Source organism: Antennarius striatus, chromosome 5 (genome assembly GCF_040054535.1).
Source record: "Antennarius striatus isolate MH-2024 chromosome 5, ASM4005453v1, whole genome shotgun sequence".
Classification (NCBI taxonomy): domain Eukaryota; kingdom Metazoa; phylum Chordata; class Actinopteri; order Lophiiformes; family Antennariidae; genus Antennarius; species Antennarius striatus.
The window spans coordinates 9,766,684-9,794,250 of record NC_090780.1 but is presented as its reverse complement, the minus strand read 5'-3'; the positions used below and the strand labels follow the sequence as shown (position 1 = coordinate 9,794,250).

Below are 27,567 nucleotides of genomic sequence, written 5' to 3'. Positions count from 1 at the left end.
TACCGAGCTGAAGCAGGTACCGACAAGCAGAGGCAGCGCCGGCCTGCAGACGTGCTTCTGCTTCAAGGCAAGTGTTTCAGCTTCAGCTACAGACTGATTAAAACATGGCTGATAAAAAACAGTGGTATTACAATAAATATATCCTTTACATTGAAGGTTATGAGCCTGAATTGAGGCGAGTCAAATTGGGATTCATTGTTTTTTTAAGATTGCTCACAGTAAAAGTTAACCGAACCCTGTCAGATGTTGTTTTTTTTAGTGAAACAAAAGTCATTCAACCACCAGGGCTTTGGTCCTTTTGAAACCGCATCTCAATAATTTGAATATATCTACAGACATTTATGATCTCCTGAGGATGAATCCTGCTGCAGTCGGTTTTGGGATCCTCCGAAACCTTTAATTTTCCCATTATCTTTGTTTATGATTAAATACCTGACAATCAGATAATCTAAAAAAAAATCATGTGATAAAACTTCAGTCGCAGATATACTTTGCTTGTTGTTAATTTGTAAATGTTAGCATAATTGCATGCTAAAATATGACGGTCAACACGTCAGCCTGTTTGAGTTCTATAGGCCCGATGGAGGTTAACCCTGTAGCGATCTAAAAGATGCAAAAACGCAAATAATAACACGTCTTATGACTTTGTGACTCATGTTACCAACCTGAACACAGAAAGGTGTAGTAGAGAGTACACCGGTGGAAGAGGAAGCTGCGTGGATGCTCCACAACCACCGTTAACACACATCCAAACCAACATGAAGGGAGAGAGGCGGGCTGATTTCAGCGTTTATTGTACATTACAACAGTTCCCACAAACCAGCAGCAACAGCACTACACACTAGTGTATTCACACAACGACAGGTGCACATCTGCCTGCATCAAAACACAGTCATCATTATCATGCTGAGAGGTCATGATAAAATGACCTCTCAGCATTTAAGCCACGTGACATCAATCTCCTGTACGCGACGCCTGCAGCACAGCAAACTGGGGTCAAATGGAAGTGTTAGCTTTAGCATTTAGCTTCAAGCACCCGCTGATTGGTATTTTCCTCTCAAAGGCAATTTAAAGCAGTCAGTCAGAGAAAAGTGAGACATAATTCTGCTCTGATTGTTGCAAATTGTGATCTTCACATAATTTATCCTGCATCATAAAGCAGGCCTGGCGGTGAGGTTAAATTTATGGTCAATCTCAGAAAATAGACCAACATAAAAACATGTATTGAAGCGTTATTCAGGCCCCCGTTCATCTGTGTTATGTTCAAAGAGCAGATCATTTGACCCTCAGTTCTTTCATACTGCAAAGACTGGAGTTACACTTTAGAAAACAGGGGCACTGCCCCGGTTTTATTTAAACGGACGATACAGACGACACACACACACACACACACACACACAACACATGCGCAGATGTAAAGAGGCAAATAAAAACAGGCGCTTATTTTGGTTTACTGTGGTAAATTTACTAAAGAAAAATCTGCTCTGAAATAATCACTTTTGGTCACTGCAGGGATTTTTTTTTTAACAGCCAGATGGGATTTCTCAAACCAAAGCTGGATTTAAAATTATAGCTGAACCAGGCTATAAACACCCAGGCACATGTCCACCCACCCACATGCGCGAGCAGGCGCACACACACACACGCACACACACACACACCCCTCAGTATGCTGGACTTGGCTGCGCCACTGGAGCCTCTTAGAGACGCCTCTACAGATCTTGTGTTGCTGATAAAAAAAAAAGAGCACTTGAGAAACGTGGGGAAGGAAATAAACTCAGTGAGCCTCAGAAGAACCATCAGTGATATTCAGATGATGCAACACAGCAGCAGTCGCCCACCTCTAAACACATCCACCCTCCATTTGTGTTTGACAATTCCCAGATAATACAGCTCGATTTCACTTACATCAAAAACACGATTTAAAAAAAGAACAACTTGTCTCTAAAGCATTTTAATCAATAATTATTTTTTAAACTTTCATTATTTCATCTGAGCGGTTACATGTGTAGACAACGCCATCCTTTAACTGTTTCTTTTTAAATTGATTTTTAAAAGAACTGAAACCAAAAACAGAAAAATGGAAACTTAAACATGAGCCAGCATGATCAAACACTTACGCCTTTTAATCTTTGATATTCTCTTTACATACATGCAGTTTTTACTACAACAATAGCAGCATAGTTCCAAACAACCTCCAAATGCAGACTTTTCTTCCACGTGGTACAATGGACAGCAGACAAGGATAACTGACTACTTTTTGATTCATTCAGTTTGTTCTCAGTGGCATAAATACTCGCTGGTACACACATATTTCCTTCCAATAATGAGAAATTAAATGGCCTGCAGTGGGAACTGATATCATGATCTCAGACAGAAGAAAATATTTGAAAAGCTCAGGGTGGATTGCTGGCCAAAAACCAGAAAAAGGAGGTGAGTTCTGTCGATCAGGTTCCACACACGAAGCTAAGCCGACTGTACAGCACAGAGAAGACGAGTCCTCGGCGGCCGCTGGCCTGGACAGACGCGGGACGTCCAGTCCGACTAGCCTGGAGCCGTGGAGGACAGCGGCGTCCCCTGGGACTGTGCAAAGCTGGCCTGAGACCATCACTGTTTTACATCACTGCCACAGACCTCAGAGGAGCCCAAGGGTGCTCCTGTGTCTGGTGTCATCTTTACATGTGAAGATGCAGAATGAGGCTGGACGGGCAGGCCGGTATCAGACGGTTGTTTCAAGTCACAAAAAGACGGTGCAGGTTTCATAGCAACATTGAGCACAATTCTTACCCAAACAGAAGGAAATAAACATTTCAAACATCTTATTAAACATATTTTTAACCCATTTCTTGAACATCTTTTGATATCTCCACTAGTCCTTTGACGGCTGCAGGACAATCATGATCGCAGATGTTTGCCGCTCCTACAGGCGCACGGTGTTGATTCGCAGCGGCTGCACATTCTTGCCGTTGGCGTGGCTTTGGCCCGGGCTGAAGTAAGGGAAGAGCTTTGCGGGAAACTTCTCCCGGTAGGTGTACAGCCAGGACATGTCGTCTGCGTTGTAGAAGATGAGCAGCCCTTTATGGTAGTCCAGGTAGACCCCCACCTTCTCCAACTTGCTCTTCACGTTGAGGCGGGTCCAGGGCTCCGTGCAGGCGCTGTACTGGTTCCCGTCGTGCATGACGATGCAGTAGAAACCCCGGCTGGGCTGGATCTGGATGCTGCCCTTGCGGCTGACCGTCTCGTTGGCCACGCCGATCATCCACTGGGTCTTTTCTGACACCATCACCTCCCAGTAGTGGACGCCCGACACGAAGCCCTCCGCCCCCAGGACAGACACCTCCACATCAAAACGGCGCGGCGAGTCCTGCAGGGGCTGCGGGTGCAGATTGCCATAAGCCACTATGGTACAGTCGTCTGAGAGGATCAGTCTTTGGTGGGCGGTGATGGGATCGAGGGTCAGAGCTGCCGGCACTGAGGAACACAAACATAGGGACAGGAGATGAAGAAACAGTCAGCATAGACTTCATGTTTGATTTAAGACTGTGGAGAGGAAAGAGTCAGCCTCCAGGAGCGGCCAGGCACAAACAAAGAGCTCTGCAGCAGCGTTATTAGTTTAAGAGCAGCAGGGCGACGGTGTCATTCCAGCAGCTGAGCGCCTTCATTTATCAAGTAGTCTTAGTTAATTCTGTTCTGCTGCTCAATGTAAAGGAAAACAGCTTTGATGTAATAAAGTATTTTATCCATGTCGTGTCATAGCTGGCCCCAATTATCTGGAGGTGGCTTCAGTGGAGTGAAGCTTCCTTTAACTTCATTAAATAGAAGCTTAGAGCGAGTAACTCACCCAAAGCTGAAAACAAACATCCATGTGTCACCATAAGTACAGAAAGACAGGACCTCCGTGTCATTTTTAGTGACTCAAGTTTTTCTTTGTCGTCACAGATGTTGAGTCAACAGTTTCACGCTGATGCTGTGAGTGAATACACCCAGGCTGCTCAGGGAGAGGTGGAGTGAAGGTTAGGAACTGATCCTGGTGAGAGGATCTCATGCAGGCAGTGGATTAAAAACAAGAAACCCGTCTGGTTGGAAGATCTATAATGAAAGTTTTTGTCTTCTGTCACTGGAAATAAAGGTCCAGTTTGAGTTTTTTAATTCAATACACGACTCGACTTGATCCAGAACTGCAAGCACTAAAAAACAGAACAAACAAACAGACCAACTAAACTGAACTTATGAACTGTATCAACAGACAGCGACTAGACTTTGAAATAAAACAAATGAATGAGAAGAGACTGCCGTCCACCAGCCGTCTGATCGGTTAAACGTCTGATGGACCGAAGCGATCGCTGACAGGCCTCAAATCTGCCTTTTAAAGTGGAATCCCAGCACACGGTGACTGTGACTCTCTGCTGTTTGAAACGCTGAATTTAAATTATTTTTTCCAATTTCTTTGTATCTGTTAGTTGTCATTAGATCCAGAAACCAAAGTTGGGGAGAGATCTACAATGACAGCCCAGTCAGAACCGAAGTGACAGGACAGGATGGGATGTCATGACCGGACACAGCACACCTTTCACTGTGAATTATCCAGTAAAGACAGGCTGAATTACATCAATTATTCATTTTCATAGAAGACAGATAGAAGAGTTTTAACTGAGTCTAAAATCTGGACAAATAAACCAGCGTGTGTGTGACTACAGCCGGCTTTAGAGGATGTGATCAAAGTCCTGCTCCGAGGTAAACCATGACTGACGTTATTTACACGGCGCACCCAACTGCTGCTTGACTCGAGTGTCAGGAAAACGAAACACTGACTTGTGCAACGAGTGTGTACGAGAGAACAGCACGATACATTTTTTTTAAATATATCTAGATACCGTCATACATAAAATAGTGTCCAGTCTCTGAAGGGTTAAAATGTTGCAGCAACATCAGACCATGCAGAGAGCAAATCTAAGCAGTAATTACAGCGATTCTCTGTGGTTTAGGAGGGAGAAGCTGCACATCAGGAAACCATATTATTCTGAACAGGTAAGGTTTGTTCTCTTTGCTCTCTTTTTAGCAGAAAACAGTGGAATAAAGGCTCTGTCCGGATCCTTCAGGCAAAAAGAGGTAAGACGTCTGGATCCCAGGCAGCAGAAAGGACAAGGGCTCACCAGTCAATGACATCTACAGGGTTTGTTACAATCAAGTCATTAAAATTTCATAACCCAAGTGCGTCATTGTGTCACAGAGAAACCAACGGGCGTACACATGAGGAGAGGATCTGCAGAGGAAGAAGAACGCAGCATCTGCTCGATATTCCTGTTAACTGCCCAGAGACAACGAGGGATGAGGAATGATGGGAGGAATGTCTTTATTTCATGTCCACCAGCTGCTGGTGATGGATCGTAATCAATTGTTCCATTTGGCAGCCAGTCAACGGATGCCAAAAAAAAAAAAAAACCCCACGAAGCCTGGCCTCCCCTCAGCAGGCAGTGAGCTCAACTGGAAGAACTGATGGAGGGAGTGAAAAATTTCTCCCATTATTTCTAATATTCTCCTGTGAGTGAGTGATGGCTGTAGGACAGAGGGGGCGGGGCTCCTCTGAACACCGTCACTCACTGAGGGACTCCAGCTCCTACCATCAGCTGCTCATGTGAGGAGAGAACAAAAGCTCAACACGTCCCAGGAACCCCGACGCCCGCGTGCTTCAGCAACACGCTGGTAAAGGAGAGGTTAAACACTTCTAGTAATCTGATTACTTCCTCTGTTGGTGTGAGTGATGAGAGGATTCCTACCACTGTCAGGCCTGGTTTTCACCTGACAACAGTGATTACTCTGTCTGGCTTGGGGGAGGGGGGTGCAGGGTGTGGGGCCAAGTTAAAATCACTGTTGTCTAGAGCAGTGGTCCCCAACCCCCGGGGCCGCGGACCGGTACCGGTCCGTGGGTCATTTGTTACCGGGCCGCACAGAAAGAAAAAATAATTTACATAACTTCCGTTTTATGTATTTCAGAGTCTGAAAGATGTTTTACTTTGAAAAGTGATGTCAGTGCGGAATGACGCACAGACGAATACATGTGTCTGTAAACATGACAGGTCTCGGTCACGTGACGGGTTATCAACCCACACAATTAGGCGTCCACAATCGCGCCAGCGTTCTGGATTAAAGTCAAGGCAGATTATCCTGAGATCTCCCAAAAAGTATCGAAAACCCTGCTTCAATCTCCAGCCTCCCGTCTTTGTGAAGCGGGATTTTCTGCAGTGACCGTAAAGAAAACCAAACTGCGGAGTAGACCGGACGTCCGGAACACACTTCAGGTGTCATTGTCTCCCGTTACTCCAAGATTAGATTTGAATCGAGTTTATAACATAATTATTTCTTACAATTATTTCGTTTACAGAGATGTTGATTATCAATTTATGAAAAAAGGTTGTTTTTTGTCTGTTGATGTTTGCATTTTACAGTAAACCACTGCGGATGATTTATTATTAGACTACAGCTGTCCTGGCGTCATTAACTATTATTGAACAAATGAAGACCGGTCTATGAAAATAGTGTTGGATGAAACCGGTCTGTGGAGAAAAAGAAGTTGGAGACCACTGATTTAGAGTAAAACCTAAATAAAAACGTAAACAGTGAGAATGAGGGCGTTATCCCTGCCAGTTTAATTACATGAGCTCTTAGAATGAAGTGTTTTTGCAGAAAGGTCAAACTGGACAGCGACTGGCCATGAGAGGAGACCAGCATTGTTTTACACACACTGTGTTCTTGATATTAATGAGACTTGATATACAGCTCACCGGTAACAGACACCCTGGAGTCCGTAGCACGGGGCAGAAGATAATGCCCCATGTCAAGGTTTGTCCTCAGCGGAGTTAAAAAGGGCATTTACTGATTGGTTACATGTGGTGTTATGTATTGGAAAATGAAGCAGCAACACAAATCATTAGATGTGTTGTAGAGGCTGTACACTACTGTTAGCAAGAGAAGGGGCAAATTGTGTGTTTCTTTTGATGGGGGGGGGAAAGTGAAGACATGGACCAACCCAAAATAACTCCAGTGAAAGCCAAGAGAACAAGAGATGGAATAGAAACGTTTCTGTCTCACTCACATACCTGGTGAGATATCCTGGAAGAGCAGCTTCCATATCGTGTACTGCAGGGGCCCCATGTACTTGGAGGTGGGGAAGTCTTCGTACGTCAGGTTGGTCTCGTGTATCTTCCCTTTAATCCTGACACAAACATGGATCAATAACAGTCTGAATACAATTGGTTTTCTAAATGATGTTTGCGCCACATCATCAGCGGTTCCACTTATTCCATTTGTTTGTCTTTAAAATGTGTCTTTATTGACGTTTTACAGCTGATTTACTGCTGCAGGAGTCTCCGGTCACAGACGTGAACGGAGGCGGTCCGGCTCTGCCTCCGTTACAACATGACTCAGTGTCAACCTCCACACGTTCACGCAGCGCCTTCACAGAAAGCATTAAGACGGTAATTATATCAGCACTCAAAAAAAAATGTAGAATCAAGAAAGTCTTGGACCGTTACGTTACGGTGTGTGATGAGGTGATCGCAGCTGTTGGTTCTTCGCAGACAGGATTTGATTAAGTTTATGTTAAATCGAACCATATTGTGTGAAAAAGAATGACATAACATGTGATTCTCTCATTAAGGCTAGCTCTACACTCAACCTCATTAATCTAAGATATTAAACTGTTCAATTAAACCGTCCTCAAGTCCTCCTCCCAGATTAAACACTACAGCTGGTCTATTTCAGGACGAACACACCATCTGTTCCGGGATTACCTCATACTTCAATCTGCACTTTCTCCTAAATTTAAGCAACCTCACATTTAGTTTCAACAACAAGTATTTAACGGCAGAAGTTCATAGAAACGTGAGGAATCTACGACCACAGTTCTTTTCTGATTGGACTGGTGAAACTGGAAGGGCTGAACGACTCTCTGGGCGTGTGACGCACCTTTCCGATGTGACGGCTACCCCTTCCAGGAAGTCGTGCCGTCCCGTCTCGTTGAGGCGCTCCTGCAGGATCTGGATGCCCTCCTTGACGTCACGCAGCTGCTGGCTGTAGCGCTGGATTTTGTGTTCGATGTCAGACAGCTTGCGGGCCGTGTCCATCTCCAGCTCTTCCAGCATGCTTTTCTGGCGCTCGCGCAGGAAGCGGTGAAGACGCTCAAAGGCATCGCCGATGGTCGCGCGCAAACTCTTGGCGGAGGACTGAAAAGAAAATGCAGACAAAAAAAAAGTGTCTTCATGAGGCTATGAAATAGATTTGTAGTGAGTTAGATGTAGGTCAGTAATTCAAAAGATTTTTAAAAAGAATTGTGTCAATATTACATTAACATTCAGTAATTTAGCTTGTAAAGGTGGATCTCTGAGAACAGTGTGTGTACAATCACACCCTGAGAAAATTAAGCAGATTTACACAACTTTACTAAGAAGAAACAAAAAAGAGGCTCTGCAACAGAAATAACCCCATAAAATAGAGGAGGGCGGATCAAATGACATCCTGTGAGGACGGCTGATCACACAGACGCTGAACATTAAAGCGCTTGATTTGAAGCTGAGGAGGACAAGTGGGAAAAAGGAAATATGAGAGAATGGATCATCTGAGTGTTTTGTTTGGTTGGTGTAAAAAGAAGAGAAGAACGAGTTCTGTGGTTTGAAGCTTCTGAGAAATCCATAAACCTTCATTAAGCCGTGCTTGAACCTTTGTGGGTCCTGATCAATCGTCAGAACAATCACATCTCGTGTATAAAAAAAGATTTAAAATGTATCCATGAGGAGTAACAACATTTTTGTCTGCAGGCTCACGATTATTTTATTACTTATTTTCTCTTTTGGGAACCCCGGGGATCTTTTCAGGAGGAGCTGGATTCAAGAGATGCAGTCGGAGATTTAACTGAACAGGAGGCTTATTTCTCTTGTCCGTCCAGAGATTCAGGGTAAAAGAATTCTGTGGGAACTTTTTCAGATGACTGATTCAAGCAGAAAGGAGAGCTGTGACATGAAGATGGGTTGTATCGCAGCCCTCCTACATAGACAGGAATTGAAAACTGATGGTGTGGAGGCGGATAGGGAGGACAGCAGCAGTCTGTCACTGACATGTCTGCTCATTGGGCCCAGCAGGCTGTGATGGCGCTGAGAGGATGTCTGCAACCCTTGGAGACAAGAGGCTGACTACCTTCCAGGGCAGCATGTGATTATCAAGCGAAGCCATGGCGGTCATGTGACCAGGACACAATGCCAAGGCTTCAAACAGACACACACACACAGGGGCCAAAGAATAAAATCGGAGTGTGAGGCAGAATCATTCAATTTGAGTGAGAGCCGAGCTGCTCAAGGGAAACCTCCTCCGTCTGAGTGTGAGAACAGAGATATCTGAGGGTGGAGAGGAAATAAACAGAAGCAGCTTCATTGGTCAGCATTTGATTAGACACTGAAATTGTCCATCAGTGGTGGTACCAGGGTGCAAAGATAAGATGGCAAAGTATCCTTTAAACGACAGTAAGGAAGTAAGAGCTTTAAACATAACCAGATAAAGAAATGCTGAGTGACATTTCATTGTCAGCTCCCTAAACGCATCAGAGATCAATGAAGTCACAGCGAGGCTCTCTTCCAGGCAGACCACTCAGTGCAAATGGATGCCAGCCTAATGAGATCAGCCATTTCCAATGAGGGGTGGGGGGATAGCTGAGAGGCCAAAGTGAGCCTATGGAGGGACAGAAATGGTGCAGCTCGCTCTGGCAGCTGACGGCTCCGCAGTGCAGAACTCAGGGAGAAGGACGCTGCTGTGACACGACAGGATCACAGACAGGAGGAAGAGGACAGCGCTCCCTGAATGACAAATAATGCTGACTGCGGTAACATTTGGTCTAAAAGATCATTTCCTGGTCAATAGCTTCAATGTCAGCACAGGACAGAGAAAGAAGTGTGGGGGTGGCTGGACGGGCGAGTGTTTGGCACGTAGAGCTGATGCTCACGGTTCGCGGTTTAGGTGTTCACTTCAATCGCTGCTCAATAAACCGATTCAGCTGTTTGAGTTTAGGCGTCAGTTCAGAGGAGACGACACACGTTTATGTCCTGATGTGTGTTAAAAGAACCGGATTCACAAACTGATTACTACTGTAGGGCTCTGTGAGCATTCATGTGGCGCGGTACGAGCTTACAATGATAGATGCTATTGTATACTTAATTCAATAAAAATGGTGAGAAAATACCAAAAATGAGAGATTTTGTAAATATCTGATGATGAAAAAAACGTGTATCTTTGATTTTCACGATGTTCATCTGCTAAAAAAAATTACATTCTCATCCACAATTTTTGACTCTATGTAGAATAATATAGAATAAAATCAAATACGCAAGAAAAAAACTGTCAAATTAGTCCAGAATGATAATTAACACTGCAGTGTTCTCTGAACTACAAGGCACACTGGATTATAAGGCGCACCTTAAATGAATGACACATTCAAAAAAAAATTAAATAAAATTCACATGTAAGGCCCACTGGATTGAGGTTGAGAGTTGAGAACTCATCTGAGAACTCAATGAATGGTCTATTTTAAAACCGTTTTCATATATAAGGTGCACTGGATTATAAAGTGCGCTGTCGGTTTTCGAGTAAATTAAAGGCTTTTAGGTGCGCCTTATACTGGAAATGAAAACCAACCAAAGTGAGCGATCAGTTGTAAATATTTTGTTAAAAAAAATGTTGATCGTGAATTGAAATAACTGTAGATAAATTCTACTGATCAACTTTATTTTAATGGGTAAACTAGGTCAGATCTTGACATGAGTCACTCAACCTGTATCTGATCTTTCATAAACCCAATGGCTGCATGTCTCTGTCTCACTGCTGCTGGACTATTGTGATGAAGAATGACTCCACCTCCTGCTTTGGGACACCAACTCAAACGTCACAAGAGGTGAACTGTCAGAGCACCTTGGTCTCGGTGAGTTGTCTCTGAAGCAGGTGGAGGGCCTCGGTGTGTCCCTTCTCACTGTCCTGCAGGGTGGCCAGCTGCTCCTTCATCTCCCTCTGCAACACAACAAAAGGTAACACACAACAGGTCTGTGATCAGAATCAGGAGCACACCAACAGAACAATACAGTACTGTTTGGAGGGTTTTGTTGCATACAGCACACCAAATCTCAGAAGCACCTTTTGTACTTTGTAAAAATCATGTTAATTCCTGATTATTTGGAAAAATTTCCCAGATTCTTATACAAAATAGCTTTTATATAGCAGAAAATATTCTCAGCTTAGTCTCAGCTGCAAAATAAGCAATGCAAATAGAGAAGTACGGCAGAGAAGAAGTTCAGTCCCTAGAGATATTTGCCTATGTCACAGAAAACTGGGTCCCGTCTCCAGTACGGAAACTACTGGCAGAATGTGCATCGCTCAGCAATCTTCAAGTCCCCCAATGCAGGAAGGAGGCCCTGTGGAAGCTGGATGGGACGCTGCTGTCACAAAAACCACACAGGGGTTTTATGATGGTCCCACGAGCGACAAAAACAGCACAGTAAGACTGAAGGTTTTGAAAAAAAAAAAGCAGTCACCCCCTCTGAAGTAAGACTCAAACACAGACGTGCAAAGAACTGTGGGTACGAGACTCCATGTGCAGCTCTGTGTCTTATTAGTCAGGACTCAGATGATGATAAAAAATTACGTAACAGAGCTCTGCACTCCTGTACTTTACTTACAACTTCAAATCTGTCAACATGTCAAAACCTTGAGTTTCACAACATGGCAGCACGGCGGCGCAGTGGGTAGAGCTGTCGCCTCACGGCAAGAAGGTTCTCGGTTCCAGTCCTTTCTGTCTGTATGTTCCCACCTCCACAAACACCAAACTGTCAGTAGGTGTGAGTGGTTGTTTGTCTTTCATGTGGCCCTGAGATTGAGCTGGTGCTTCAGCCGGAGTGTACCCCACCTTTTGCCCATAGCATGCTGGGATAGGCTCCAACAGACCTGTGACCCCCAAGGCAGAAAAGTGACTACAGGATGGATGGATGGATGGATGGATGGATGGATGGATGGAGCTGTGGTAGATTATGCTAACCATTTTTTGCTCTAAGAACTGTAATGTCACATGCTAGCATCTTAGACTAGATGGATATATACTTTAATAATCCCTAAGGAAATTCAGAGTAACATGTGTTCATAAAAAAATACAAATACATATAGCAGTGACTGACACATATTTGTATTTTTTTTGTGAGCAGATGTTACTCTGAATTTCCTTAGGGATTATTAAAGTATATATCCATCTATTTAGTCTTTCAGTGTGTTAATAAAGTTGGTAATTAGTACAAAACTAAGGCTATTGACAATATCATCAATTCTATAAAAATTAGCTCATAAATAATGATACTGCACAGATTAGGTATAATAAAGATTAATCTAATTTTTATGACCATATATAAACAGAAAATGGATGAATGCAAATTAAATGGAAAACCCATCATCTGTAAATTGTTTGCTTCTGAACTTTGCTCAACACAGGAAGAAATGTGAAGTAAATTAATGTCTTTGTTGGAGAAAAGAGTAACCATCTCCACCGAGATACAGGAGAATAGCTTCTATTACGATCGATGGAGTAGAAACACAAACCCTTTTGCAGTAAATAAAAGTGTAGAGAATTTATTCCTATTCATTAATTACTAAAGAGCTGGGATTTGACAAAATTATTATCATAAAATAAAACCCAATTTGTGTCCTTACATTCAAGTTTAAATAAACGAGTCTGCAGCAGCAGTCACACACAGCATGGATGTAAACGGCTTACATTTGCATACATACATACAGTATGTATTTATCTGTTTAAAACATTAGGAATCTTGATTTTCTCAGCCTCACACTGGTGGTAATGTCACGTCTCTGATTCTCTCTGTTAACCTACCGAGACCCAACACATAACATCTGCCTCCAAATGTACATTTTGAATTTACAAATCCAGTTTCAGATTTATCAGGATCTAAGTGTGATCTAAATCCACGAGTATTGCGAAACACAAAAAAAAAGCCCTTTCTTGCTAGTTAAACCCAGAGCCCCTCCAAATGTAACGGCATTTTCTTTTGTATATTCTGGTCGACTCAAACACCAACTTTCCTCACAGTGATGACAAATTTTCAAGATATCTTGCAGACAAATAAATAACCCTAACCCACATGCATAAAATAACAACATAAATGTGACAATAAAAATTGTATTTAACCTATTCATTTAAAAAAAAAAAAAGAGGCAACCTGGTCGTATCATCAGTGGTTTCAAACCTGCTGCTGGGCGCTTTGCTCAGGGAACCTGAGCATCGCCCTCCCACAGACTAACTGCAGCACAAAATCCACCAAATGAAACTGTCAGCTTAGCTGAGGGGGGAGACATCACTCAGCGACAGGTCGACACTAATGTAAAATTAGATCTCCACAGACAGGAAAAACACCCAGTAATCTAACCATCTATTCTGCAAATGAAACAGCGGAGGAAAAAAAGAAACCGGTCATCGTTCTGTGGTGAGTCAGAACATCGGTGGCTTTGAAGGTGTGCTGCTCTGAAGGAGGAAACTCAGGCTTATGAAGTTGAAGCGAGTTTCCTCTAAATGACAGGCAGCGGAGAACAATGTTTGGTGCAGCGGTGGAGCGTGACTCTCATTGATAATGACAAGAGTGCGGCAGGCTCAGCAGGTTCTCCGCCTCATCGCTCCACTCCTGTCTGCAGCGGGTCAAAGGCCTCTCCCACACACAGAGACAGACGCACACTGACGGGGGGGGGGGGCAGGTTCCTCCGCTGGGCGGTTGCACGTTGGCCGACCGACTGGTCAAAGGAGGGGCCGCCATCACATCAACTAATGGATGCAACGGGATCCATAACCAGCTCTAAAAAACAGTCTTTATATACTCACATCATTTTGGAGTTACTGCATTAAACTGGAGGTGTCCACTCTGTTCCAGCTGCTAAATAGACTTCATGCTAAAACTGAACGCAGGAGAATATAACCCTGGAACCTCCTCCATAACATAAAATTACATAATCCTCTTTAATCTTCCTGGAAGCAAAAATGATCCTTTAAATATCATACAGATGAAGATTTACTGTGATGACATCTCTGGCAGGAACAGGGCAAAAACAACTCTGGTGTTCGTGTATAGAGGAGTGTGTGCATCACAGCGAGCAAACCAGACTCTTGATAGGAAAGTTCAAGTGTGTATACAATGTATGCACCGGTGTGGAGGCTTCTCTCTCCTGTCCGTCACATCAGGCCAACACCAGTCTGACATGACATTTCCCTGGGACTTCAAGATGAAGGAAATGGAGGTCACGGCTGAAGGATTATAAATCTCAAACTCATTTCATTCTGCTGTCATTCCCTTCATCCTCTTCCTCCTGTCAGGTTAGCAGCTTTGGTGTTACATGCACCAGGAAATAGATGGGAAAAAAAAAAAAACAGTGAATGTGGGCTGAAAATTCCTCAAACTTTCCTTACAGCTGAGTCTGATTACATTCAGCAGCTTGTTCAGGATTCAAAGAGCGTTTTAGGCTTTAGGCTGCCAGCCCCGTTGAAGAGGCGAACAAAACAACACACAGTGTCACAGCATGAATAATAAAAAGCCTACAGGGTGGAGAACTTCCTCTCCCTCTCACACACACATACACACACACACTAAGGACTAGCTTCCAGTGAATTCACCCACATGCACCTATGACAGGAAGTAAAAATAGACGGGGCGGACTCATCTCCCGGCTGGAGGACAAGTAGAACGTGGACTCAATGTGCTACTTAGATCATAGCAGCTGTGATCGGGTTCTCATTAGAGGGAGGATGCAGCCCCCCAGCAGAGCAGACGATATCTCAATGTACCGCACATGATTTTTACAAGGACAGTTTGGAACAACCTTCATGGAGCTGATGGCGTAATTCTGTCAGGCAGCAGACAGGGTGGGTAAATAGGACCCCAACCACTGGCAGAGAAGCAAACACATCACAGCAGTAACAGTCGAGGTAAAGCTTTATGAGCTTCTTGTGATTTATCATGAAATGGGCTTGAAATGCGCCCGTCCACACCCAGGAACAACATCATGCTTTGAGCTCAAGGTTATTAGCCGGGATGTTGTAAGACAGGAGCACGCGCTGACCACCACAACAGATACAAGCATCGGTAGGGAAAATATCAGATCTATCACCTCAGTGAATTCAATTTAAGCTGGTGCATTTAGCTGATTGGTTTGTTTTAGGCTGGCATGAATCTCAGCTTAACTCTTGTGGTCTTAAAAACAAACCACTGATTTGGGGTCAGTTCAAAATGAGCTTCAGTGCAGAACAAACCAACAGAACAGACATACAGTATATGATTCTAGCATGAAACTGAAGCTCAAGTCCTCAATAATCATCCATTTTACAAGATTACATTGACTTCGTGCTTACGAATGTTGTTTTATGTTTCATTTGGAGAAAGAAAAACTGCATCGATGTGACTTAAATACCAACAATAAGTTAACAAAACTGCAAGAGTAAAGATGAAACATCAGAATATGAGTCATTATTTCATGACTCGACTCAGCTAAAAGTCAACAAACAGCTTGCAGAGCAGCCAAGAGAAATAATGTGCTGCTGCGCCAAAGTGAAGCTAAAGTGTTGATTTTTCCAACAGGGGTTCTGGACAAGAGCGTAAAAATACATAAATAACAGCAACACTCATCAAGAAGGTCGTGTCATCGGCTGTGAAACACGATGACAGATGTCAAAGCTCTCTCAGACTAGAGACACCAACACCGGAAGCAGAGTAAGACCTAACAGAGGTCTTCATCAGCAGGCACAGAGGTACTACCTGGAATAAAATAAAGTTCAGTATTTTAAAACACATTTTCTCATCTTAGAATCTTAGTTTTCAAAAGGGCGGTCATTCAGCGAAACAGACATGCGAAACAGAATGCTGAGTAATGACCTCTGGGAATGCAACTGTGTTAGCTCAGTCTTTCGAATTTTGTTTCTGGATGTCTTATACAATCATAATTTTAGACGGGCCAACAGAGGATAGATTCCAGCTTTGTGCTAAAGCGTAAGCCAAATGAAACAAAGTTTGAAAAGAAAAGACAGAAAAACAAAAGTGCTGTCTCAGAATGTGAACTCTGGAGTGTTAAACTGAGCTCATGATGCTCCTTTATCCTCCTTTTTTCCAAGCACTTTCTTCTTTCCCCGAGCATCAGCAGAGCCTGCAGCCTCCGGGGAACGAGTGTGTCCCAGCAGCCACTGCAGCAGGAAGAGGCCAGCTGAGCCAATGGCAGAGGGATGGCTTAGAAAGCTGCAGGATGGGGACGCGACATCCGCTCCGACATCTGTCCCAGGCGGACAGGAACAGTGTGTACAGTGCAGGGATCCATGTGAATGTGATTCATGAAAAAAGAAGGGCTTCGACTGTTGGCCTCTCACATCCAGACCTCCTGCCCTCCTCAGTGACGACGGTCGTTTACATCAGGCATCAACCTAAATTGTTGTTATGAGTCTACATTTGATGGATCAGTTTAAGATTGTGAAGACAAAATAATCAACTGTTGTTAAAAAGGATGTGTGATCGTCAATTTAAAACTAAGGTTTCATTTCAAGCAAGAAAGTCAACTTTGTTTTCTCCTTCTAAACTGTAACAAACAAATTATTAGATTTATTATTTATAATTTTTCTAAAAATATAATGTTATATTTTCGACTACTGGCAGTAGGATTAAAAAAAAGAAGAAGATGCTTATTCGGGCTCATAACAGTGATGACATGTGTGAAGGATTTATGGACTTTTTAAAGACAAATTATTTACATGGTAATTTGACAAAATAATGAAAAAAATCCTTGAATGAAAATAAGAGTTTTATCATTTTGCCCATGAAATATAAAAATGTTAAAGAAATGACATTTTTTCAGATATCTTTTTTAATCTTACATTCAAAGGGTCCAAAACATTACCAAGAACAAACAATAAAAAAAAGAAAACCATTTTATTGGATTAGCAGAAACCAGAAAATAATTTGCATTTGAAAGTCATCAACTGATAGTTTAGGAAAACTGTCCAGTATGTGACAAAAGACATTTTGACCATCCTGTGTTCAGGTCTGTTGTGACTGATCTTGTCCACCCCTACCCCCCCACCCCACGTCTACAACTTTCATTTTACAGAACACATTTGGTAGGAACAGTGGGGATGGTGTGCAAACGCTGATGCTGGCAGCCCCCTCCAGTCCTCTGAATATAGGACACGCCACCTAAATGATGAATGCACAGAGGCTACTGCTCCACTTCTGGAGCAAAGGAGGGCACAAAATATGCAAATGCACAAAAACAACTAAGCAAAAAAGAAAAGAAAAGCTATTTAAAAAAACCCAACAAAAAACCCTGCGGCTTTAATACCTCCATCCATAAGATGACTCATGAACTGCTAAAAAAAGGTTCTCACACAAAGCGGAGAGCATAGGGGGTACAGTTTGTGGTGTTAGGAAAGAACCAGATTGGCTAAATGTCAACTGAAGGAGACAGACAGGTTTTGAGGAGACAGGCCACGTCAGTATGAACCTCACAACCGTCACAGACGACGGTCCACATTCATCCGACTCTATCAGTTAGCCTTGTTAGGAAGAATATGATAGTCTAGCAGAGAGTTCCAGATTATCAAAGCCAATGTAAACAAACAAACAAACAAAATGGAAGCTTCAAGTTGAATGCAAACATTTTCCAAAACTCAAACAATGAGCAAAATAGATAGAGATAGAGAACAAACAGACAGACAGATGGACAAACAGACAGGAAGACAAATAGACTCACAAACAAAATGTTATGTCAGCCACACAAAGTTAAAAGTCCTGACCAATGGTGGATTTTTTTTCCTGGTGGTCTGGTTTCTTCCCACAGCCCACTGACACACACTATAGCTTAATGACTGACTTTTCTCTTTTCTCATTTTGCAAAGTCAGACTGGTCTGACCAGCCACGAGTCTAGAACACACACAGAACAAACTCTAAATCTCCACTCTGTGGTTCCACCAGGAAAACACACCCTGAAAATGACCCTTGGGCAAGTTTCACAGTCAGATTATTTTCAACTCAACCAAATACAGGCTTGTGTCATCTTTTCAAAAAGCTTCTTAGGATTAGTAAAACTAATTAGTAGAATACTAATATGAAATCATGCAGCGTCAGGTGCATTAAAAACCCCTGGCTACAGCGGGTTGAGCGCAAAGGGCACGGAGGACGGATTTGGTCTCAAGGCTTGATGGGTGAAGCTAGAAGCTTCTCTGATGTGACTGTTGTGTCTTCACTTCATAGAACTGATGGCTGCATCTCACCAGCAGCTCTGTGTGACCAAATAAAGTGTGTCTCTGCTTCTCTTTGACTCAGTCCAAACTTCTGGGATGTATGTTTATCTTTTCACGTCACCCAGTAAAATAACAGACTGTTCCTAGAGATACTGACAACACAGTGCCATGAATTTAAAGTAGAGCTTTTGGTATCATTTTATTTCCAACCATCTACATATCGTAGCTTCAATGATGTAATGAATACATGTTTTATTAGAACAAAACTACAGCCAAACCACAGAGGCCTTCATTAGAATTTTAAAACTATACACTCATGCTCGATTTTATCCATGAGGCATAAGTCAAGACCATGAAACTAAAGCCCTGTGTGAAAAGAATATAGAAAACAGAATATACTGTAAAGAATTTATTCACGCACTTACCGAAATACCACAGAATATAAAAAGTCCAAATCATTCTCTTTTTAAACTCTATTACTTAATAAATTCAGACAATGGAATTGTGGATTGCTTTCAGCAAGACTTAAAAAAGCTGCAGCAGATGCCAATGAAACACTAAGGAAGTGGAAGCTGGTGGAACAGACGCTGACCGGAAAGTGAAGGAAGACTTCACTTCCTGAAATTCTAAAAATTCCAATTTTAAGGAGTGAAATCAACAAACATTTACAGTCACATCTTTAGGACATCATAGTATCTCTGGTCACACACATACGATACACCCTTCCTTGAGAAGCGGTCCTTAGAGGGTTTGGGCAGATTGGGGCTCAGTATCTCACTTGACGAGACTTGGACATTTTGTTGGGGCTGAAACCACCAACCTGCTGATTAGTGGATGACTGATCTGGAGTTCAAAGCCCCTAAACATGTGAATTATGAAGACTGGGCATCGAACCGATGGCCTTTGGTGGGTAGTACCTCTACCCTTGACCCATAAGCAACTGTGACGGTGCCTGAACTGCTGACCTTGAGTTTGGGGCGGTCATGTTGACCATGGCGGTAGGCCATAGTCAACACAACTGAAGTCTGGGAAAGGTTTGTGGAAGAAAAGAAATGCTGTTCGACTCTTTCACCTTAGATAAGAGAGATGCAAGCCCCTCTGCCTCCGTCTCAGTGACAGGAAAGCTCATTTCATCAGGTCTGGCCGGGTGGAACTGGACAGCGATTGGAGACTCCGACCAGCAGCATGTCTAATTAAATCATCAACGGCATATCACAGAGACAGGGCATTACAAGAGATTAGCCTGGTCCAACTATGCCCTGACCAGAGAGAACAATGGCCAATAATCTGCCTTAATTCCCAGCTCATCAGGCAGCTAAGAACCCACAATCTCCAGGTTGCAGCGCTACAGCAGTTCACATCTTCCCAAATACCCAACTGACAGATAAAAGTAAGAGGCAGAAGCTTGAATTCTAACGGCGTCTGATCACTTGCCTCTCACCAACTTTTAACATTTACTAAGATCTGAAATTGTCTCCACCCAACACTTCAAGGTTTTGCTACCGCGGACGTTTCCTTCATGTAACGACAACTTTAAAGCAGAGTCACTAGTGAGCAGAAAGATCTCTCTGATCTCCCTCACATTATGAAGGCCTGGTCCCTGAAATAAGATTCACTTTCTATGAGGGCCTCGAGGCTTATTGGACAGATCCTAATACTGATGTCATACAGCAGGTATGAAGCATTCATCTGAAGTGTCATGTGTGGGAGAATGAGAGCTGCTATGATAATTATACATCTGCACAACACTCCCCAATAGAAGTGGCTATTTCTGTCCTGAAGCTTTCAATTATGGCTCAGTTACATCAATTCTGTTCCCAGTTTACTCGGAAAATCCAATCAGAAATGACAGACTTGTAATAAACCTTAAGCCTACCTTCATGAGTGGTGATACAAAACCTGTCTGAGAGAAATGTTCATTTAACATTTTATATATTCCACTGATAGAAAATGCAGTGACAGAATTTCAAGCAAGATTATGCATTAAACTGCATAACCTAGGTTTACCTGTTAAACTGGGAACTGAGAATGAATATTTTAAATTTCCAGTGTATTAAACCTGCGCTGTAAAACAGTTGAGACACGATGGACACTGAAAATATCTGGAAAGGGGAATTGCAGCAAAAATAAATATTTGAAGATAGGAATAGGATTTCAGTGACGGGAAGAATTAGACGAAAGCACCGAATCAAACATTCAATTAAAGTTTCTGTCTGTTAGGGTTATTTATGTATTCGTTGAGTTAAAATTGAGATCATGGAGTTCCCCTAAATGCAATAACCTTCACATACTGGGCTTGCGCTAGCCAAAGTAAATTCCAGATTGGCTACCAGGTTTTTAGACTGGGTAGCCACAGTGGCATTCTTATTTTTACGGAAAAAATGCTAAAACTTATTACTTTTTCGCTCGCTAGCGGCGCTCGCTACTTCCGCTAGCGAGCGACGCTAGTGAAAATAGAGCTGCTATTTCCGCATGCCGACGGAATTCAGCCGAAGCATGCCGACGGAAATAGCCAAAGTGACCGAACGCTCCCGGTCATTAAAAATGCACTTGGGTCATGACCTCCTCTCGTCCAATGAAAAACAAAAATATTGTTTTTTCACAAGCTGAACCCGCGAATTGGTGTACGACAAGGTGAGGACGATCGATCAAAAGAATCCAGTGTTTTATAGTAGAGTTTGTGTTGAAGTCCTCATTAATAAACAAATGGTGAATGCTGAGAGGGGGTAGGAGTGGTGACAGACCGATCAGAAGGTAAATGAAAGATATTATCAATACTTGTTTGTAGTCTTAGACTTTTGATCCCTATGACCTGCAGGAATAACCAGCGATGCATGTAAATGTGTACTCACCTCGCTTGCTATTTTTCATGCCTTTTTAAATTGAAATGAAAAATCATGTTATTGAATTAAAAAAAATAAAAAATAAACTAAACTATGGCATACCAATGGTGTTGGTGGTGGTCAAAGTTAAAATGTCTTCTAGTCTAAGTAAAATTTACAAGTAAACATTGAGTAATATTTTGTATGACTGTATCTTCACATTGTGAATGCAAGTTTTCAATTGTTGAATCTCACATTCATACCTGCATAAAGTAGGACAGAAATAAAGATAGTTCAGCTTGAACTGTTGACTTTAGTGTATTTTTGTAGGTAAACTGAACAGAAGATTTTTCCCTCAGAATGCAGGAAAACCCCATTTTCTAAAACATTTCCCTCCCCTGGACCCCCCCACGTCCCCCCGCGACGAGCGTTGGTTGTCCGCGCGCTGTGCCACTGTCTTGGACACAGAGTGTGGCTTTTTGTGGCTTATTCAATTCTTTTACACTGAGCCACAGTGGCTTAGTCATACTACCACCTAGTGCAAGCCCAGACATATCTTGAAATTTGGCATTTCTTAAAGCTTAGAATCAACTATTTATTGTGCAGAAGGGCTCCAAAAAATGTAGCCAACATTTGTGTCATCATCTGACTCACTTAACTCTACGTAGCGTAGCTCTTTATCTGTTGATCTGACAGCAGCGTGCAGCCTGGATTGCATTGAGCATCATCACCGGTATCTGTGAGGAGCTCGTACGAGCTAGCTCTTCCATCTGGATCAGGACATCTTGCCAGCACTCCTAAAATGGAAAGACTGTTCCGTCTACCCCATGGCTTTGTTCTTACAGGACAGCTGCAACTCTGTCACCCACAGCCAAACTGGACAAACTGCAGCTCGTGTTCAGACGTTGTTTGGGTGAATTTTGGGAAGTTAGCAGCATGTGGGGGTGGGGAACTAGCTTGTGCAAAAGAAGTGGTCACCAAACAAGATCCGTGGCATTTAGTAAAGGCACATGGCTGGAAACCAGAGACGGTGCAGTGAGACAGACAGAAAGAGAGTGAGACTAAGAGAGAGGAAGATGGGAGCTGCAACAGGAAGGCTGACTGAAATGAGCCACAGGGGAGAAGGCAGTCGTGGGTGCCCTTGAAATTGCCTGACTCATTACTGCAGTAGCACAGGCATGTGTGGTGATGGCAGGGTGAGTGAAAGAGAGAAGAGAGAGAAAAAAGAGAGAGAGGAATGAAATACAATCTTGTCTTTAAGCTACCACACAGCCGACAGGCGATTGTACTCATTCTGCCCTTTCACAACAAGCTGATACACTTCTACAACTTCTACAGATAGCTGGGTGACAAGTCTGTAGAGATGACTCAGAACTCACTCTTCATCATGTCTGGCCTTAGTCAGAGCAGCATTCAGGTAAATCTCCTGGGTCCTTTGGGCAAGATCTCAGCCAAATGATTTCAACCATCATCAGGAGTGGCCCAATCACTTTCCCCAGATGTAATGGTTGTTAGTGTGCAGTGGTTTTCTTTAATTTGTTGTGTTTTACAGCTTTCCCAACTTCTATTGAATTATGTGAAACTGAAATGGTTTTTTTGAAAGTCACATAATTTACTCTTGAGGGTGGATAACATCCCAGTAAAATAACACCAGCAAAAAAATAAATACAATAAAATGAGGGAAAACACTGCATACAGTGTTTATCATCTCCAGAACAAAGTTAAGTTTCTAAAAGTGCATGAACAACCAGGAGCTGCAGTCTTTTTTTCCCTTCTGATGAGGTCTTGCACTGTCAAGTAGAGCGGAAACATGTCCCCAGGGCAAGTAGACAGCAGGAAGAGTCTGTATCACCCTGCACTGCTATAGTCACACACAGCCTACTGACATTCTCCATCGTCACAGTTTAGCACAGTACCTACCTTTACCTGCAAGTCTGCAGGAGTCCACAGCCAACTTTAAGTGACAGTGGTGATCAGTTCAAGGGTAGTTTGGTTCAGCTCCATGTCAGGGTTGCTGCGATGCAGCCACTAATGAACATGGCATCAGCGATCCAAAACATAAAAGTATAATTTAATAGAACATAAAGTAGGTACTTTAATGAGAGGAGGATATGGCTCTGCAGATAACACTGTACATCCCTCTGGTTATCACTGAGTTCAAAATGAGACCCACAGGCAAAATAAACGCAGCAAAATAACAGATAATTAAAATGACAAGAATCTAAAGATTTCTAGAGGGGATTACAGCTCATTTTATGTTTTAGCTCAATATATTTGTGATAATTTTGCTTTCTGCTCTGTTGCGTCACATCTAAAATTGTATTTAAAGCCATCTATTGTGATTAATGTTATAAAACCTCCCCTAATCAGAATGCATTAGTTCCCTGTAAAATCACTGCTAGATGAAGCAAATGGCAGAGCTGCACATAAATCCGCTCCGATCCCAACTTAATGTCCTTTACGCTGAGAAGCGAGTCCAAGCAAGCAATTATGCGTCGGGTGAATGTTTGCCAGATGTGTGTGTGCCATGGTCAGGTTCTGGGTGTGTTAGTGCATTACAGTTTTAACTGGGGGAAGTTTTGTGTAGTGAAAGGACGTAAACCAGCAGGGAATAAACATCACCAAGACTCAGAGACCGAGGTCAGTGGAGTGACACGCCAGGCTAAGGAGATTACAGCCAACCGAGGACTGCCCTCATCGCTGGCCGGCCAAACACACACTGTCAGCAGAACTGAACCCTTGAGAATCAGCTCAAAGGCTCCGAATGCTGGAATGGGTTAAAAGTGACTTAAACCCCTGGAGAGCTTCACACTGGGAAGTTTTGCAATGACTTCCCGTTACATTTTATTTAGCAAATCTGATCAAGAAAATAATTCACATGGTGGCTCACTCTAGGTATGCTAAAAATATCTGACAACTGTAGATGGTGAAGGTAAATTCATCATCTTAGAAATTCTGTTTCATGATTGAGGAAAGCTGTGTTAACTACAGCAGAGGTGTGTCAGTCAAAGGTCTGGTTAGGGTTAGGGAAACAAAACGATTGATGGGCTTCATAACCTGCTAGCAGGGACTAGACCAATATGCAAAAGAATATTAGCAATTAACAACACAAAACTACTCATTTTTGAGAAGTTTTCCATCAGATGGAGTTCATAACTCAGCAGATGTCTTCATATAAACCTGCGGTGCAGAGCATTGAGGGCAACAAGGCCAGTTTCAGAAACACACTTCCAGGGGATTGGAAGATGTCAGTGTAATAAATAGTCAATGGCTGAGGCTCACTGATAAGGTCTCTGCAGCAAAGACTAGAGTTACAATCCTGCAAGAGACTCAGTGGACACAAGAAAAGTTTAATATAACATTCAACTCAATGAGAATCTATGAACTCTGAAACTGAAAAGATGAAATCAGTTTGACACTCACTTAGACCTGTGTGTTGTAAAGCCTTCAAAAGTGAATATTAACCATCAGCTGTTTCCCGTCAGAGCTCACCTTGATGTCTGCAAAGACACCTGATCTGAAAATCCATCATTAGGAAGTGAGAGGGGCTGCGTAAAATTAAACGGGAGTCTGTTTCTTTGCACAGTGGAGCAAAGAAACAAATGGGATTAGGAGCTTTTTTTTTTTTCCAGTTATTGGATTTTGGCTCAGTGGGAATTATCCAAAGAGAGGAAAGCAAACACTGACCCTTTTTCCTTATTGTGGAAAATATGAGTCAGTGTCAACATGTGACTCAATAAATGAAAATTAACAAGTTCATATCTTCACAGTCAGTGTCATGGAAATATATTGTTGATATAAAGTTGGTTCCCCTTTAAAGCAAGCACTTTCCATCTATTGGAGAACTTACACCTCCTTTCTAGCAGTCAAAATTCATTCTCGTTCAAATGCAGAGGAATTCAGAATGGAAAAAATTAAACCCAAACAAACCCACAGATGAGAATGAAGTAATGAGGGCATCGGCGAGGGGGCAGTAAATACAGTCCGTAGCATTAGCAGTACAAAAAGTACTCATGAACAACGCACTAAATCCTAAAAGCACATGAGTAAAGCGTCTCTGAGGAAGCAGAGGACTGAGCCTGAACCCACTGGGCAGCTCCAAAGGAGTGAATGAGTACATCCTCTAGAATGTGGCTCAGAGCGCTGATGGGCTTTAAGAAAATGTCAACTTCACCCTGTCTATTAAGCTGTGTGTGTGTGCGTGTGTGTCCTATCACTGACCTGTATTTCTTCATAAGCCTCGTCTATAGTGGTTACTTGGTGTTGCTCGTGGAGCGCCGGCTCGTCACAGAAGAAACACACCAGACTCTTGTCAGTGAGGCAGAAGAGCTTAACTTTCTCGTGGTCCTTGCAGGGATAAGAGCTCCTCTGAGCGTTTAGTATGGCGTCCAGAGGGAAGGCCGAGTAGCGCTCCACAATGTTGGACAACTTGAGACTAGGTGAGAGGAGAGGATCGGTGAAGGTCCTTCGGCACTCAGGACAGTCCCGCGTTCCGTGAGGTTCCTGCCTGCTCCAGTGTTCGGTGATGCACTTCCTGCAGAAATAGTGCTCACAGCCAAAGCTAACAGGGTCCTGGTAGATACTGAGGCAGATGGAACAGAGGAGCTCGTCCTTCAGACAACAAGCCATTTGAGAATACAGACACTGAGCAGCATTTAAGATGGCAATTCTCTGGAGTGGAGTGTTGTTGGTTTATTCTTGGAGTGAGCGCTTCAGTTCCATGTAGCAGGTTACTGACAAGATCTTCAGGAAACCTATAATTACACCTTAATAGTCTCTGTTGAAATATGGAAAATAACAACATTATCATATTGAAAATCATTAATAATGAACACAATGCACAGTCCAATATGTGTACAGCAAAGAAATCATTAACAGGAGCTGATTCTGGTGGTTACTCATTAACAAGGCCATCCACGAGCAGAATGTCTGATGAGGCCCAGCGCCTAAGGGGGGCCCAAAGATGCAAGCAATAGTCTTGTTCATCCCAATACAACAATGATTTGAACATAAATACAATTTCTTATTACAACAACAGAAAGAATAATTCTATTATTATTGCTTTGGTGCACCCTGTTTAATTACGTAAAAAACTCTGGAGTCTGAAAATGGTATTCAGTTGTTGTCTTTTTCACCAGCAATGTGCACCATGGGCAGCCGGCCACATGGGCTGAGACTGATAGTCTACTGATGTAAAGTAACCACTGAGAAATGGAGAAAATGTGTTTACTGTCTTTGCAGCCAATTTAGTGAAATACTCTGATCCAGGCTGAGGAGGCTAATAATCAACATCCAGCAGCTAACTAGTGTAGGAGGCATCGCTACCTGAGAAGAAGTGACGCTGTTAGTGTCTATGGAGGGAAAGCAAACACATGTTAATGTGGGTTGGACAGATCTGGTGAGGACCCCTTCTACTCCACAGGAAGCTAATTGTGTTGGTAGGCCTGCTTAAAAATACAGACTTCTGTTACTGCAAAATTACCTTCAATTATCGGTTTAACATAAGTTTAAATGTATTTTCATGGGCTGTAACTGTTATCAATGGTTAAAATTGCATTACAATATTAAGTTTTAATGACTATTTGTTATCTTTGAAAACAAATCCTCAGCAATTTTGTAATGACCAGATTTCCAAAATTTAAAAATATATTTTCTTTCACTTTATGAAATCCACTTTAGAATTTGGATTTTTAAAAAAAAAACCTCTTAAAAATCCGGACAACCTAATAATACTGACATGGTTCACTCTCTTTTTTAACCTTTATTTACTCAACAGCTCTACACTCAGTGTCCATTCATTTGTCTTTCAGAAAATAGTGACACAATCCATCATCACTGAGTTAACATTAGCCTCAGCTGAGACAACAGCTTGTTGTGTGTTTCATTATTTACCCACTCAGAGTGAATGATTTCTGCCCACCACCCTGCCGGGGATCACCTGCAGCGGTAGGATCCCTGCTGCTGTGTCCTACTGTCCAACCCCAGTGTCAGCAGGCTTCCCTTTAATTTCCCTTCTGAAGGGGATTCAACAGCTGATGAGAGCCTCTTATTTCTTGCGAATGAACCTCAATCTGTGATCGAACACTGATGCTACAACTAGAATACTATACATGCTCAGTTATAGCACAACTGCGGTGGTATTCATGCTACTTCATCTGTTTGTTCCTCCTCGCTTGTGAACCGGGTTTTGTAAACACAACCAGGACCACGGCACCGCAGCAGGACGCTGAGTGGAGCAGAGACACAAACACGGGCGAAACAGTCGCTGACTGCCGTGGATTCGGAATAAACATGTAGGGTGTAACGCTATCTGAACATGACAATTCATAAACGAGGGACTCAATGAACACATTCTGTACACAAACACGTCCACTCACCAGCCTCTCCACGGCGACTCCAGCGGCTCCAACGCGAGTGGCTTCCAGGAAGCAGAGCAGCACACAGCG

At 42.8% G+C, this 27,567-nt stretch overlaps 1 protein-coding gene and 1 long non-coding RNA gene across 3 annotated transcripts; one reads left to right on the top strand and one right to left on the bottom strand.

Moving 5' to 3' along the window:
- Positions 1 to 784: 784 nt before the first annotated feature.
- LOC137595181 (E3 ubiquitin-protein ligase TRIM62-like) lies at positions 785 to 27,526 on the bottom strand. Of its 2 annotated transcripts, XM_068315083.1 has the most exons (6): positions 27,499 to 27,526; positions 25,343 to 25,898; positions 10,951 to 11,046; positions 7,966 to 8,222; positions 7,098 to 7,213; positions 785 to 3,471 (listed from the first exon to the last, which is right to left on the bottom strand). In XM_068315083.1, the coding sequence occupies exons 2-6, from the start codon at positions 25,748 to 25,750 to the stop codon at positions 2,921 to 2,923; spliced, it is 1,428 nt and encodes a 475-aa protein (XP_068171184.1). In that variant the 5' UTR covers positions 25,751 to 25,898; positions 27,499 to 27,526; the 3' UTR covers positions 785 to 2,920. The 2 variants fall into 2 exon arrangements, with proteins under 2 accessions (XP_068171184.1, XP_068171185.1); XM_068315084.1 differs by lacking the exons at positions 25,343 to 25,898; positions 27,499 to 27,526 and adding an exon at positions 21,776 to 21,991.
- On the top strand, positions 14,655 to 16,450 carry LOC137595182 (uncharacterized). Its single transcript, XR_011035391.1, has 3 exons — positions 14,655 to 15,004; positions 15,654 to 15,823; positions 16,184 to 16,450. It is a non-coding gene; the product is annotated as an uncharacterized lncRNA (long non-coding RNA).
- Positions 27,527 to 27,567: the final 41 nt, after the last annotated feature.